At 46.8% G+C, this 15001-nt stretch overlaps 2 protein-coding genes across 6 annotated transcripts in view; one reads left to right on the top strand and one right to left on the bottom strand.

Moving 5' to 3' along the window:
* ANAPC7 (anaphase promoting complex subunit 7) overlaps positions 1-9511 on the top strand; it is a 45799-nt gene extending 36288 nt beyond the window's left edge. For 3 of the 4 annotated variants that reach the window (XM_045887688.3, XM_045887689.3, XM_064578348.1), the window contains exon 12: positions 1143-9511. The gene's annotated coding sequence lies outside the window, so the exon portion shown is untranslated. The remainder of the gene's footprint in view (positions 1-1142) is intronic. The other variant, XM_064578347.1, reaches the window with a different exon arrangement.
* The window catches only part of ATP2A2 (ATPase sarcoplasmic/endoplasmic reticulum Ca2+ transporting 2), a 58222-nt gene continuing 45102 nt past the window's right edge, over positions 1882-15001 (bottom strand). The window contains exons 12-21 of one of the 2 annotated variants that reach the window (XR_010407400.1): positions 12808-12930; positions 12489-12707; positions 11375-11710; positions 9924-10144; positions 9308-9510; positions 7769-7854; positions 7368-7501; positions 6638-6755; positions 4962-6548; positions 1882-2689 (exon numbers count right to left, since the gene is read on the bottom strand). Coding sequence is in view for 1 of the 2 variants with exons in the window: in XM_045887687.3 (XP_045743643.1) it covers positions 2676-2689; positions 6428-6548; positions 6638-6755; positions 7368-7501; positions 7769-7854; positions 9308-9510; positions 9924-10144; positions 11375-11710; positions 12489-12707; positions 12808-12930 (1575 nt within the window). In the remaining variant the exon portion in view is untranslated. The remainder of the gene's footprint in view (positions 2690-4961; positions 6549-6637; positions 6756-7367; positions 7502-7768; positions 7855-9307; positions 9511-9923; positions 10145-11374; positions 11711-12488; positions 12708-12807; positions 12931-15001) is intronic. The other variant, XM_045887687.3, reaches the window with a different exon arrangement.

Genomic DNA, 15001 nt, shown 5'->3' with positions numbered 1-15001 from the left:
CTTGTCTGTCATCTTCCATGTTCTCTAATACTTTAATGGTGTTCTTAAAAAACCCCAGACATGTCAACAGGCATAACAACACCCACACATGTAACACTTAAGTGCTTTTTTTTTTTTTTGCAGATTTTGAACTTTGTATACACCACACTTGGTTTCCCCTGTGCAGGGAGATTTCTGTTGTTATTTGCAGTTCCAATTTACTCATTTTCATTGCTGCCGAGTGATCTAAACCTGTCTCAAAGGCCACGTACCTGTTTCCCTGTTGCTTTTTGGTCACCTCGGTTGTTCGATGCTTTTATAAACATGCTGGTGTGACTCTCCCAGCCCATGTGAGGGGGTCTCTGGAGGTGGTGCAGGCGTGGGCCTGCCGGGCTGTACAGTGAGGGCACGCACAAATCGAGGTACTTACTTGTTCTGCAGCGTAGCGTACAGGGCGGTTCTCCACTTCCTTGGTGTCCCACGGCCCATTTGTCAGCTGATGGGCACAAACGCTATCTCACCGGGATTTGGCTGGTGGGGCTGTACATCTTGTATTTATAAGCCATTCACGTTTTCTTTCGTCTGGGTCATTTAGCCATTTTCCTTTTGGGGTATAGTTTCATTTTTCAAATTTTTTGGATGCATTTGCAGTTGATTGGGCATAAGGGGGATACAGCTTTGTTTTCTTCAAGCTGACCAACAACATAGCGAATACCACCTTTCTCACACCGTGCATTTAACAACTGGAGCTTTATGTCTGAGGGTTTGCTGCACTTGCTATTCTTTTTCTTTTGTTCATGTTTGACTAAAATGTCTGCTGGTAGGGGCGCCTGGGTGGCTCCGTCGTTAAGCGTCTGCCTTCGGCTCAGGTCCTGATCCCAGGGTCCTGGGATCGAGCCCCACATCCGGCTCCCTGCTCGGCTAGGGACCTGCTTCTCCCTCTCCCACTCCCCCTGCTTGTGTTCCCTCTCTCACTGTCTCTGTGTTAAAAAATAAAATCTTAAAAAATAAATAAAATGAAATGTCTGCTGGTATTTTATCATTAATAAATGAATTACATATTACCTCAAGATGTCCATTCTCCCTGAATTATTAAAACTTTCCTAAGAACAAGGTATTACCATCGATCTAATGAACTCTTGGGGTTCTTTGTTCCCTCGCAGGCATCGTCCCAACGGTTGCTGGATTGCAGAGACTGTCGACAGTGATGAGTGGTGGGCACTAGCGTATGGTGAGTGGGGTTCTGGTTGTGTCAATACTTCTGGTACATTTTTCAGTGAGTTATTAAATGGGAATCATGGAGACTGCTTTTTTCTTTACGTCAGGAATGGATGTTAGTTTATCAGATTTTTATCAAATATTTCTTCCATCTCTGTAGTTGCTAGGACTTGTGTTTTTTGTCATTAGGTTTATAAAATCATCTATCCTTGCCTCACTGCTTTTTTTTTTTAATGATAAAAGAATCATCTTCAGTAATTTGGAAAAGAGAGAAATGCCCCACACCAAACCCATGCCTGATAGATAAGCACTAAATAACCATCAAATGGAGGAATTCTGCTCTCTGCGGCAGCCACTCCAGTTCACTTTTATCTACTCACAGTAGGAGTGCAGAATTTTACATTTTCCATCTGAACAGTATGAGAAGCATCTCTCCATCGGTACAACCTCCAAGCTGCTGACAACTTTTAAAATCTGATTATCTCTGAAAACCCAGTGACAAGCCACTCAGCTCTCCCCACACTTGAGTCATGTGACACACGAGCAGACCTTGTCCCCAGAAAGTCAAGTCTAAGACCTTCCCCCCACCGGAAGGTAAAAACTCTTCGGGGTGCGGGGCTGGAGGCGCTCAGTGCCCACCGCCCACCCCTCCCGCTGGAGAACAGTCAGCACCACACTGTGAACTTATCGTAGAATAGATTTATTTACCTGAAACCATGTCTGTGCAATGCTTGTTGTTACCAGCACAGAAATAGACAACTGTTCTCTATTTACAGTCTAAAGTCAAACATGCGTTGTGATAAATGAAGTTTAGCATTTTATTAAGATAAATGCATCACAATATTCGTATTGCACCAACATGTCTACTGCTTCTGATTTCATTAAATAAGTTACATTTAATACAGTGCAAAATAGCTGTTTGCACACTCAAAAAAATAACAAGTTATGAACTGGAGGCCTACATTCTAACCTTTCAACACCTGTAGTGTTTTCAATAAATTTATAAATAAGCAAACTGTACAGGGCCAATTAAAAAGTAGCATGTTTAAATGACACCATAGAGCAGTCTGGCTACTTACAACTGAAGGCATGCATTACAATTGAATATGGTACATTTATATAGGCTATGACATTTTGCACAGAGAAACATGGGAGACTTGGCTGATGGCTTCTAAGTTCTTAGATAAGGTTTCAGAACCTCATTCTTCTTGCAGCAAAGAAACCAAAGTTCTCTGGAGAGGCGTTCTGATTCATTAAGCTAAATTGTACATTTGTAATTATTATTTTGATTTAAAAGCTAAACCCCGTTGGTAATACACGTTTCCTCCACATAACACACAATGAGTTGGGGACTTTTTTTTCTACTTTTCTTTTCCCCCCAACGTCAATCATGCAGAGGGCTGGTAGATGTGTTGCTAAAAACGCACATGCACGCAACCGAACACCCTTATATTTCTGCAAAATGGTTTAGGAAGCGGTTACTCCAGTATTGCTGAAAAGGAAAGAGAGAGGAAATCAGCTTTATGAAATATGGGAAGAAATGTTAGAATAACTATTTAAGATTAATAGTGACAAGGAATAGTGAGAAGGAACATTCAGTTTGACCTTTTAAGATTTCAGGACCAGCATTTCTAGTTAACTGTCCCTGAGGCGCTGCCTACACAGGGTAGCAGCTAGAAGCACTCGCTTGGCGACATGGGCCCTTCCTGTCACCCTGGCTCACAGAAGAACCCCACCAGGCAGACATGGAATCGCTTCAGATGTAACAGAAGGGAGATGGGCAAGAGGAGGGAAGTTCCCGGTTAGCAGTGCAGATGGTAAGGAAGGTGAAGCAGAGGTGAGCAGTGTGGCCCAGTGCGAAGCCTCAGCTCCTCCCTTTCCCTTCCCTTCCCTTCCCTCCCAGGGGGCCTAGCCCTGCCTGGTCCTAGAAGGGGAGCTGCGGCCCTCACCCACCTCTTTGAAGCAGGCAGGCTGGGGATTACCGTCGCTGTTAGCTGCACGGTGGTGGCTTTGGCAAAATTGGTGGTGACCTTAAAAGGGCTGCCTTAGCCCACCGGCACTGCAGACCGCTCCGGCGGTGGGTAGGTGCTTCACGGACACTGAGCTAGTGCTTGGGGTCTCCTATTCCCGAGGTCTACCACCTCCAGGACATTCAGGGGGCCGGGGCCCGGTCTGAGGGTGGCGTGCCAGCAGCTGCTTGTTGAGGGGGGGAGGGTGCGGGGGCTCACGCAGCTCGCTCTGCACCATGTGCCACGTGTGCTGTGATGAAGAATGAGCCGCTGGAGAGGGATCCCAGCTGCGGGACGTGTGAGGCCGCCATCTTCCAGGCAAAGCCCCATCAAAGCAGCTGTGCAAGGCCTACCTGCCCGTCGGTGAGGACACGAACAAGTTTTGGTGAGTCTGAACACGACACCACCCTGTCTAGTCCTGACGGCGGCAAAAGCAGAGGCCGCCTGTGCCTTCCTGCAGGTGCTGGGTGAGGCTAGGTCTGGGACAGGAGGCCTGAGGCCTGAGGCCAGGGATGTGCCCACAGCAGTAAGGGGCTGAGGACAGGGGCTCACGGGGGCCTGTTTCTCAGCAGCAGAGCCTGGAGCAGAGCCGACGAGGAGATGCTCCCAGGGGCCCGGGCTGAGGGAAGGGGATGCCTAAACCACCTCCATGGGCCGGACAGGCCCGAAGCGGAGAAACCACAAGACAAGAGCCGGCCCAGGCCCAGCTGGGGCTGTGCACGTCTCCGACAGCAGCAAACCACACTCAGCTTCTTTTGTAAAGGCCACCACATCAAGGAACCAGATCAGGAAAAGCTGACTGGTAAGTCTGGTTTCCACTGAATAGCACACCCAACAAGCTCAGACATCCTGTCTTGGTTTGCAGCCAAGGTGCACTCCTTGCATTCGACCACTCAGCCCGCTTCTTTTTACGCCAAAATCGGCAAAAACCTACCCTCCTCCCCCCTATATTCTCTGCCAAACAAACCAACCTCCCTTCCTCAGAGACCTCGATGAGTCAGGCCGGGACTTCCATCCCCTTATACTCAGACCTGCTTAATATCCATTAACTTTTCCCCAAGCACTGAGCCTTTATAGCACATCTTGGGGGCGGCCCCAGTCCCTTCACAAGAAAGGTCAGGGCCTCACAGGGAAGGAGCTGCTGCCTAGGCCTCCCTCACCCTGGCTCATGACTGGTCGGCTGGTTGCTAGCAGAACCAGGCCCTACTAACTGCGCTTTCTCATACCCTGGAGAAAGAGAAGACAAGTCTCAGCTGCAAAGAATATGACCCAGAAGGTGGAAAAAGGTGGCCACCTATTTTGAGACAAACCTATGGATATATGAATTCACTGCTCAATTATTTGCTTTCACCAGGTTTTTACTTGTTAACAAACACGGTAGCAAGGCTCAGGGAGGAGTCCTTGCAGCTAGTAACCACCAGAGAACCCTGAGTTTTTGAGACTCCTCACCTTGGCAGTTTAACAAAGGCAGCATTCCCTCAGCCTGTCAGTTGGACCAGAGCAAAACGAGCTTCTCTCCCACCACGCCCTCCTCAACATCCGGCTGAGCCACTGTCCAAGGCCGTGCATGGAGTCTGCGGGCATCTAACCCACCCCACGTGTGCACAGGTACCACGCATCGTACGCTTGCTGCCCTCGAAGACACAGAGCACAGCAGGACATGACCCAGGGGATGTTTTCGTTAGTGTCCCAGCTAGCTCGCTCGGTGGCAGTGCACCCTTAGGCTAAAGCATCAGGATTCCAGGGAATACTCACGTTAGTTGATGGATGTTGGAAGGCATTGGAGGAAAACACCATAGTTAGGACAGTTAATGACTTACACACGGTTGGTAAGACTGATCTCGAACATGCGCAAACATCTATCATAGTAACCATGGTGTTGGTTAGTGCCACATTCAAATAAAAATAGTTCTGTACATATGTTCATTTGGTCATGTGCTATTTACAGATTTTTACAAAAACACATACACACACACATACCCCCACACAAACACGCACACACTCCCCCTTATATTCTCTACACCAGGCTAAAACAGGCCAGCAGAAACTTGCAAAAAAGTATCATGGGTGACAGCAGGTGCCTATGTATTAATTCCTACAACTACCTCTGCAGCAGAACACAATCCTCCTTCCCCTCGAGCACAGTAAAACTCAAGTTCTAAGAACTTAAGAGAAAATTGGACACATCTGTTTGATAGTTTAAGCTAAGCCACTTAAAAGTTAAAAACAAGACAGTTATTTTTCTGTCCATTTAAAATGTTTTATTTTCCTTTTTAAACTAGATTGTAAAGTGCCACTGAAATAGGCAATGTTGGCAAAACAATGTCTGTTAACAATAAAATACATTAGACATTTAAATAAATAACCTTAAAAACTACGTGGGGGACATGAACCCAGTCGATTGAATCTGGAACAATGTTTTCTGCACAAGCGAGAACAGGCATACCTCTTGTTAAGACTGATGTAAACAGAACCATCGGAACCCTACGGGAGAAGCAGCCGAGCGGGGCCGGGAGCGGGGGTGGGAGTGAACGGGGGCCGGGGGGTGAGGGGAGTGGCAAACCAAAAAATACTGACTGAGGTAGCAGTACTCTGCTCAGTGCAGAAAAATTGGCTTATGAATAAAAATTAGACTGTGATCTCAGATTAAACCCAGATGATCATGCAAAAGACATAATACATGCTATTTAGTTTTAGAAAAAAACCACACACATTCATTTCCTAAAATCTGCTGCCAATTAATTTGCTGACAATGTCTGCTGGCTCAACTATTTTTTTATACAAGGATGAGTTATTAAACAGAACACTGTACATGCTTTTTCATCTACAAAAAAATATTTGCATAAAATAGTGTTAGTTCTCTGTACATGTCAATGGACACTTTAATTATGTGTATAAAAAAGGAAAATCTTGCCCCACTGGAGTCAGAAAAGCAAAACAAAATCTAGAGTATGAAATCTCCTTCACCAGCCAATATGTTCATGTGAAAATTCAGCAGAAATAGACAGTTGCTTTAAACAATAAAAAAATTAATTGATTAAGTTAAACATCTTCTTTATGTAAAACTGTCAGTCAAGACCAGAACATATCACTAAAGTTAGTGTCTGTGCTATAGACCCAGATCACCAGGGGCATTATGAGCAGCACAAACGGCCAGGAAATCCCATCGGTGCATGCCGAGAACGAGCAGGATTTGGTGGCAGGCTGCACACACTCTTTACCAGGTTCCAGGTAGTTGCGGGCCACGAACTTGAGTGTCTCGTCCATTAGAATCACAGGCAAGGAGATTTTCAGCACCATCAGCCACTGGGTCAAATTCAGCGGTGTGATCTGGAAAATAAGCTGAAATACAAAGAAGCTCTGTCAAGTCCCCAGACTTGCGGGACAGGCAGCGAGGCCCCAGCCTCGGTCCTGGTCCCCCCAGCGCTTACTGGCAAAGGTTCCACGTAGAGGATGAGGAAGTGGAGCGACATGGAGAGGCAAATGGAGCCCACGAGCCAGATGTTCTCCCAGGGCGGCATCCTCAGCAGGGACTGGTTTTCAGACAAGCTGCAGAACGACGAGAGGTACATGAAATACGCCCACCCGAAAGGCAAAGGCCCTTATAACGAGCGACCAAGACCGTTCAAACGATGCTTCAGTCGGGCAGTGGCTAACCTGGCGTTGCCCACTGACCTACTTCCACTTGGTGACGTTTCTATTGTGGCAAAGTTAAAGGAAGAATGTTCAGATGTAGGACAAACTTCCAATTTTAAATCTAGGCTTCAGCACAGCAGACTCCATTTCAATGGACTCAGAGCTGCTCTCAATTGCCCTTGACACTGACGCTATTTTGAAATTTCCATTTTTGTCACTGGCTTAATTGGATGATACCACTGGTCTCACTGCTAAAGGGCAAGAGTGCCTTCCCTGGGGACAAGGGCACACAGGGGCACGAGAGGCCCTATTTTTGGCCCCCGCTGTCTCATAAGGAACATGTGGTTAAGCACTCCCACTACTTCCTGGAGGGGATGACGACTGAAGCTTTTAAAACCGGTGCTGCTTGTTCTCCTTTCTTTCTGGGAGGGAGGAGCTTTCCTGCAAACCAACAACCACGACACCCAGTTCCCCGGCGTGCTGGCTGGCGGAGCTCTTGCCCCAGCTCGTCGAGGACTCACTGACCTGTTGAGGGCGTTACACATCTCTATGGTTACTAGAACAGACAGCGCCATTGTCATCGGGTACGGGGACTCAAAGATTGCACAATCCACTCCTTCAAAGTCCGGGTTGTCATCTTTACACTGTAGGAAGTGGCTCTGCAACAAACGTCCAAGCAAGTTCTTTATCAGCCAAGTACATTTCCAAGGTCCATGTCCCCGTTCCACAGGAAGCCCAGGACACAGACCCACACAGGATCTCCCCCCATCTCCCAGAGAAGCCCTGGTCCTTCAGAATCCTCTTAGAGGCCACTGCTAATTATTTGAGTGTTGAGATTATTTGGCAGCCACCCAAACTGCAGAGCGCTCAAGGACGACCTCCTGACGCTCTGCCTCTAAGGCAGAGGAGAAAAGGCAGATACATACCAGCTGGTAGAAGGTCACTCTCGGACCTCCGTCGGCAGCAATGAACCACCACGCAGCCGCACCCACGGTAGCAGCACCAACGTAACCTGGGAAGAGACACAGGCGGGGTCTGCAGCCCACAGCTTTCCCTGCAGGTCCTGCCTCGCAGGCCAGCGTCCAGCCAAGAGGAGACAGGGCAGGACGACGGTACAGGAGAGCCTGGGCTGCCACTGGCAAGTGCTCACTCCCATCGGCCAAAGCAGCTAGACGGAGGCCTTCTGCAAGCAGAGGGGGGTGTGTACAGAAAAACTGGGCAACTCTTCTTCCAGAGCGTGGGAGGAGGAGCACCTACTGGAATTGGCTGGACTTTCACGCTAGCCAAGCCCCTCTCAAACTGGAGGCTAACGCTTTACCGCTGCAGGTATGTGTCCTCCCCACAGCGCCTCACTGTGCCGCAGGGCCAGATCACACCCCCCAGGACTTTTAGGAAAACTGATGCTCCCAGTTAGACACCTACTTGCTCCAAAGGCCTGGCAGAACCGTTACGTGGAAATGCCGCCAGCGTGGTCAGTGCAGAACGCAAGCGACGTGGCAAAGCCCAAAGCCGATTCTGGGACCACCTCCCCCGCCCCCCTGCCCCCAACCAAATAGTTCTGAATTGAGCAAGTTTATTACAAAGCAACAGGGTAACGGAGAACACAGGGACACCATGAAGACGGTCCCAGTGTGGCAGCATCTACCAGAAGACACAAGTGCACACTCCCTCGAAGCCGGCAATTACAAGGGGACAGGGACAGGGCAGCCACACACGAACTGACGTGGCGATTCCCAACAAATAGGGAGAAATGCAGGGTTCAGCACGTGTGTGTGTAGCACACCAACGCTTAGGAAAAATATATGCACAGGACAGATCTATTTGCTAGAGTATATCTGGAAGGCACAAGAGAAATTCAGTATTGGAGGGGAACTGACTGGCTGAGAACCTTCTCACTTTATGCCACTGTGTGCTTCTGGAATTTTAAATCATGTGAACATACTAAAAAAGCAAACAAAAAGCCACCTTCCTGTTGAACCCCAGGGCAGTTATTTTAACTCTCTGGCCTCACTTTCCTAAGGTCTAAAGTGAGGACAAGAACCGGCAGCCGGGCGGGAGCAGGAGGGCCAGAGACGACATATGAGGAACCCGACCTGTGGCCGGGGCTCCCATGTGGCTCCCATGCACCGTAGATGAATGCAGAGCTCCCCCCTCTACTTTAGTGGGAGGGGGGCTTAGTTTCATAGCTTGGTGATGGAAGGCCTGACCCTTACTCACCCCTGTATCCTTTTGCCCTTAGGTTAAATCTGAAAACCTCATTCACAAAGACCCAAGGAATGACAGGGATAACTAAAACAAGGGACCAACTTTCCTGTAAACTGGGTATATAGTTTATTAAACTCCATCTTCCGTTACCCTAACACAGGGACAGAAAAGAAAAAATGTGCTTTTAAAGAATGAATTTACAAAGATGTTGGCTCATGAACGTTTTGTTTCAAAGTCAACGATATAAAAACTATACTCACAGCCAATGGCCAGATAACGGAAAAAGAGCCATCCGCTGATCAGGGGTTCCTTCGGGTTCCGGGGTGGTTTATTCATGATGTCCAGATCGGGAGGGTTGAACCCCAGGGCAGTGGCGGGCAGGCCGTCTGTCACCAGATTGACCCAGAGCAGCTGGACAGGAATTAAAGCCTCAGGAAATCCAAGGGCTGCTGTCAGGAAGATACTGTTTCCACCCGAAGAAAGAGAAAGACCAATTATTTTGGCCACTACTTACACAGCATCAGCACCCTCTCCTCCTCCATAAAAATCAATGGACAGTAACAATGACTGCTTGAAGTAACTTTTTGGCCACCATAAAAACATTTGTTATACCTAATTTTGAGTTAAAGTACAATGTTAGAAGGCCAAGAATTTTACGTTACTTTATGTAGTTAAACTCATTTCTATGTTCGAGGACATGCTTTACACCCGAGGGCAGCTGCAGGACAGCCTCCCAAGGGCCGGAACAACCTCTACCTTCCTCCTTATGCACGAAGACCAAAGCTGCTGCCATATGAACCACAAATCTGGAAACCTGGTCATCCTAAGCCCTGATTTTAGACAAAGGACTACAAGTGGTCTTTCTCAAGCACCCACCAGACAACTTCCCCCACATTCGACGAGATGAGGTAGCGGATAAACTGCTTCATATTGTTGTAGATGGCCCGCCCCTCCTCCACCGCAGCCACAATGGTGGAGAAGTTGTCGTCAGCCAGGACCATCTCAGACGCCGTTTTAGCCACTGCAGTGCCAGAGCCCATGGCAATGCCGATCTCCGATTTCTTCAGGGCAGGAGCATCATTCACGCCGTCCCCAGTCTGAAAGGGAACGCGAGGGCTGGTTTATGCACACCTGCCACCACCTCACACACACACCCCCGACAAAGGCTCGGCCATCCTGAAGCAAGGGAACGAATGCAGCCATGGCCCTCTGGGCACAGACACAGAGAATTTTCATTTTTACAAAGTGGCATCACAAAACACACTTCACCTGGGAAACGTAAAATTACCCAATGAGCCGAAGAGACTTCAGAGGGAAGTGGAACAAAGAGGACTTCAAAATTCATCTTATGTTTTTACCAAACAAAATAAAAACCACCCACATGACAGTTAAGATGCAGCACTTGTATCCACACAGAGAAAGCTCAAGTAGAACAGGTGCAGACTGCAAAAAGATGGAAACCGTAATATTTACGAAGGTCACAAACATGCAAAAAGACCAGATACTGTCTACAGGTACAAAGCTATCATTCCCAACATTGAACACCCAACACTGAATTCAGAACAGTGGTTCCCTCTGGGAGAGGAAGAGAGGAAGGAAGGGGGAAGGGAGTTATATCTGTAATATCTGCTTTCACATAACACCTTTGTTTCTTAAAGTTTTACAGACAAGCAACAGAAAGCAAATATGGCACAATGTGAATGTGTCTGGGTGAAGATTCACACTAGGGGAAGAATCCTGGAAATGCCTCGCACATGGGCAGCTCTTAATGCTTGACCAGTACATCTAATTTCAGGTAGGGTTAGAGAACACAAAGGAGTTAACCCTGAATCAATTTTTAGAAACTTGAGATAGATAGAAACATGTACACTTTGGGGGTGCCTGGGTGGCTCAGTCAGTTAAGCGTCTGCCTTCTGCTCAGGTTATGATCCCAGGGTTCTGGGATCGAGTCCAGGATCAGGCTTCCTATTCAGTGGGGAGTCTGCTTCTCCCTCTCCCTCTGCCCCTCCCCCTGGCTCATTCTCTCTCTCTCTCTCTCAAATAAAATCTTAAAACACAAAGAAACATGTACACTTTAACCAAGATTAAAGACTAGATGTCACCAAATATTTCCCCCCAAGTGATTCAGAAGGCATACTTCTACTTCTTAAACTACTCTAGAATCTTCCCTGCAGGTCATACCAACTACGGGTCAACAGAAGCCTACAGAAACAGCCCTGATTGTGACAAAAATCAAGATATTCTAAATCTGGGAGCGGTTACTAAAAATTTAACAGTCAAAATTACAACCTGCTCTGTCTGCATAGTGAGAGTCCAAAGGTACTCACCATAGCTGTTATCTCATCAAAAGACTGAAGAAATTCTACAATTTTTGACTTGTGGGAAGGTTCAACTCGAGCGAAACATCGGGCATTCAAACAGGCATCTCTCTGGGCTGAAGGACTGAGCTCATCAAACTCCCGACCCGTAAAAGCTTTCGACGTCACATCCTCATCCTGCCTGAAGATGCCAATACGCCGACAGATGGCCACAGCAGTGCCCTTGTTGTCCCCAGTGATCATGATAACCCGGATGCCTGCCTGCCGGCACAGCTTCACAGAAGAGGCCACTTCAATTCTTGGAGGGTCCAGCATGCCCACGCAGCCAACGAAAGTCAGATTGGTCTACAGCAAAAGAATCACCTTAGTTCAAACAGGAAATCCTAGTTTTTCCCGTGGTGTAGAACAGGGCCAGTTATACATTAAGAGCAAAAGTCTCTGCATTTTCCTATAATAAATTCTGTAACTGTGACTCTTACCTAAGATTAATATTCATAGAGATATAAATCCAATAAGGAATAGTATTAATTCCAATTAGCTGGAAAGGATGAAAAATAGCACTACATTCTGGTAACCAAATCATCCTTTAACTTTCATGATGATAATCCTTTGAAATGAAGAGAAAAACATACCAAGGAGTAAGAGCATTTTGCTACCGGCCACTCTAGGGGCCCATAGTACCCAAGTTATTCCTTATTCCTTTCAGGCAGTGCTTCAGGAAGTCACATACCTGGTAAGAAAGAATTCTATGAGCAGACAAGTGAAAGGAATCTCTCAACTTGGATATTTTGACCTTTAATAACTCACGAATGTTTTAAAAACATTCCCAATTGTTAAAACATCTTAATTTACAGAGGAGTTGCAAAATAGGCTTTACAAGTTTATTTAGCTTAAGTCTTAATTATTCTATCCTGAAAGTAACAGACTTGTATTAAACTGTTAACTACATAGGTTGGAAGCAGCAGGCTAAATTGGAACGGTGATGCACTTGGCCTGCAGAAAAACAAATAACCACACCCCTTTCTTGGCAAAAGCAGGACTCATTTGACCTTTTACTGAAGGAGTACTGTTTGAACACAATGAATGTGCAGGGTGTGGGGGAAGAAACTTGTCATTAGCTAACCTCATATTTAATAAAGTTGGCAGAGTCCTCAAGGTTCATTTCTTCTCTTCTCAGTGGGTTGTCGTGAGTGGCCAGAGCCAGGCACCTCAGCGTGTCGCTGCCACTACCCCATTCCCGAATGACAGACATGACCTTCTGTTTGACTCCTGGGGTCATAGGAACTTTAGTACTTCCAACTCGAATGTGGGTGCACCTGTCAATGACACCTTCAGGAGCACCCTGGAAATGTTACAGATTTAGGTCAACAATTTTATTTACTGGGCTCACCCAGGATGCTAATCCTGGAAAGAACATCTCAATTGCAATCTGCCGCACTTGCCTTCACAAACATTTTGCTCATCGACGTCCGGCTTGGTTTGTTTGGTGTACAATAAACTGACATCGATTTTCTATCACGTGAAAACTCCAGAGTAAATTCCTTTTTCATCAACTGCTTAATGACCTACAGGAGAACACACATGGGATATTACTGGATGACAATTTCTGTTTCTCACTTGTTCAACAAATATTCACTCAGCACCTATTATGTGACAGGCACTGGGGGTTTAGCAATGGACAATGAACAATACAAGTAAGTTCTCCCCCTCATGAAGCTTAAACTTGCCCTCTGGTTTGGGAAGACGCACTGCAATGTAAACAAAGTGCTATGGAGAAAAAAATTTTAAGTAAGGCAGGGAAGGGGGATGGAAAATTTGTATACACAAATTTTCAGATCGAAACTTTACATAAAATGGCCAGAAGGCAACATTTGAGTAAAAACGTGAAGGATGTGTGAGCCGGGAGCGCAGAATGCAGGCTGGCATGACCCGGCATGTTCAAGGGGCCTCCAGGCCGAGGAGTTAGAAAATCGTGCAAGAGAAAGAGGTGAGAAAGAGGTTGTAGGATGTTAAAAAACACCTTAAGGCATTTATAACAAGTGAAAATGGAAGATAAGGGAGGGTTTCAAGGTCTGGCAGTTGTGTTAAGAATGAGCTGAAGGGGGACAAGGTATACCACTCAGTACAAATAATCCAAGAGATGATGGCGACTGTGGGCAGAAATAGGTGGTCCAGAGCACGGCTGCCTCACAGAAGTTCCTACTGTGGTGGGAATGTTCTGGCAGAGCTGCTCATGTAGCTGTCCAGTGTGGCTACTACGCACTTGAAGAGCCGCTGTTTTCTTTATTCTAAAGAGCTTCAGGGAGCCAGCGGCCACCATATTACACTCCAGCACGGTGACCAAAGACCTCATGGGAGTAACTGCAAACAGGATAGGTTGAGGACTGGGTCCTGGGGCCTCCCCACCCCTGGTGGGAGGTGGAAGATCCAGCCAAGGGAGTCGGCAGAGGGCCGGGAGCGAGGAGAACAAGTGAAGGAATGTTTCAAGGAGGGAGAGACTGACAGCTTGGGTAAATGAGGACTGAAAATTACCCTTTCAGATTTAGATGCTGTTTGGATCTGGACTGTGTATACAATCAAATTACGTACAACATATACTGTGTCCTTTTTGACTTTTAAACCTTTGATTTTTCTTGCCTTATTGCATGGACTGGGGTTGCCAATATAATACTGAATAGAAACATGGAAGGTAGAACTTCTGTTGCTATTAAGTATAACATCACTACAGGCTTTGTGTAAATGCACCATCAGCTTGAAGGTGAAGTCTGCTGAGTTTTTATCATGAACAGAGGTTTTATCAGATGCCTTTTCTGTATCCACTTAATAATCTTATGGTTTTCTGTCTTGATTTGAATGACCCTGATTCTCCCCTAGCCCCCACTCAGACACAGAGCTAATGATAATTACAGAAATCCCCAAGAACCTCAGCATCTAATGTGGGCAGTGATGAGTGGACTGACGCCAGTGGGTTCTCCGCCAGGCTGGGTGGATTACAGCCACCCTCTCAGCCAGAGCTGCCACAAGCAGAAAAAAGACCATCACTGAATTCTGCATTATCTGACTCATATATATTTCTTATGTGTTTAGTTTCCATCAAGCATTTGTACCAAATACTCTAGGAAAACTGATGGAACTTGTAGTGATTCTGACAAGGTGTGGACCTAGGCACCAGATATATCCGGGGGTTCGGGGGGAGGAAAAGAATAAAGCCATTTCTTCCAGTATTAGAATGGTCCAGAGTGGTAGTTATTTCAAAAGCTGGGTCCTGCCCACTTCACGTCTGAACTATAACAGGTTCCTCCTTTCTGGCGGCTGGGGACTGGCATGAGTTCGGATCTGGGAATTTTCAGTGAAGGAGCCCCATGACAGTCATTTCTGACCCCGCCCACCCCCCTCATGCCCTGCTCAGCTGCGGACAAAAAATGAGGCAAAGGCAGCCGTGGAGCAAGAAAATGCTTAGTCTGCAGGTAAGAGAACAGATGGCTGTGCCCTTATTTGTGGTCATCATGACAGTTAACACACCACTTTTCAGCTCCATGATACTACTTGTTTCCCCTTCATCAAGTAGTTATAGGTCTAGAATCAAACAATTTTAACCCTCAATCTCTGTGAAGCTAAGTCTTCAGGTTGCTTTTA

Source organism: Mirounga angustirostris, unplaced genomic scaffold, assembly GCF_029215605.1.
Source record: "Mirounga angustirostris isolate CCGP_5_RB_7025 unplaced genomic scaffold, mMirAng1.0.hap1 SCAF_14, whole genome shotgun sequence".
Taxonomy (NCBI): domain Eukaryota; kingdom Metazoa; phylum Chordata; class Mammalia; order Carnivora; family Phocidae; genus Mirounga; species Mirounga angustirostris.
The sequence above is the reverse complement of the archived record's forward strand: the minus strand, read 5'-3'. Positions and strand labels throughout refer to the sequence as shown.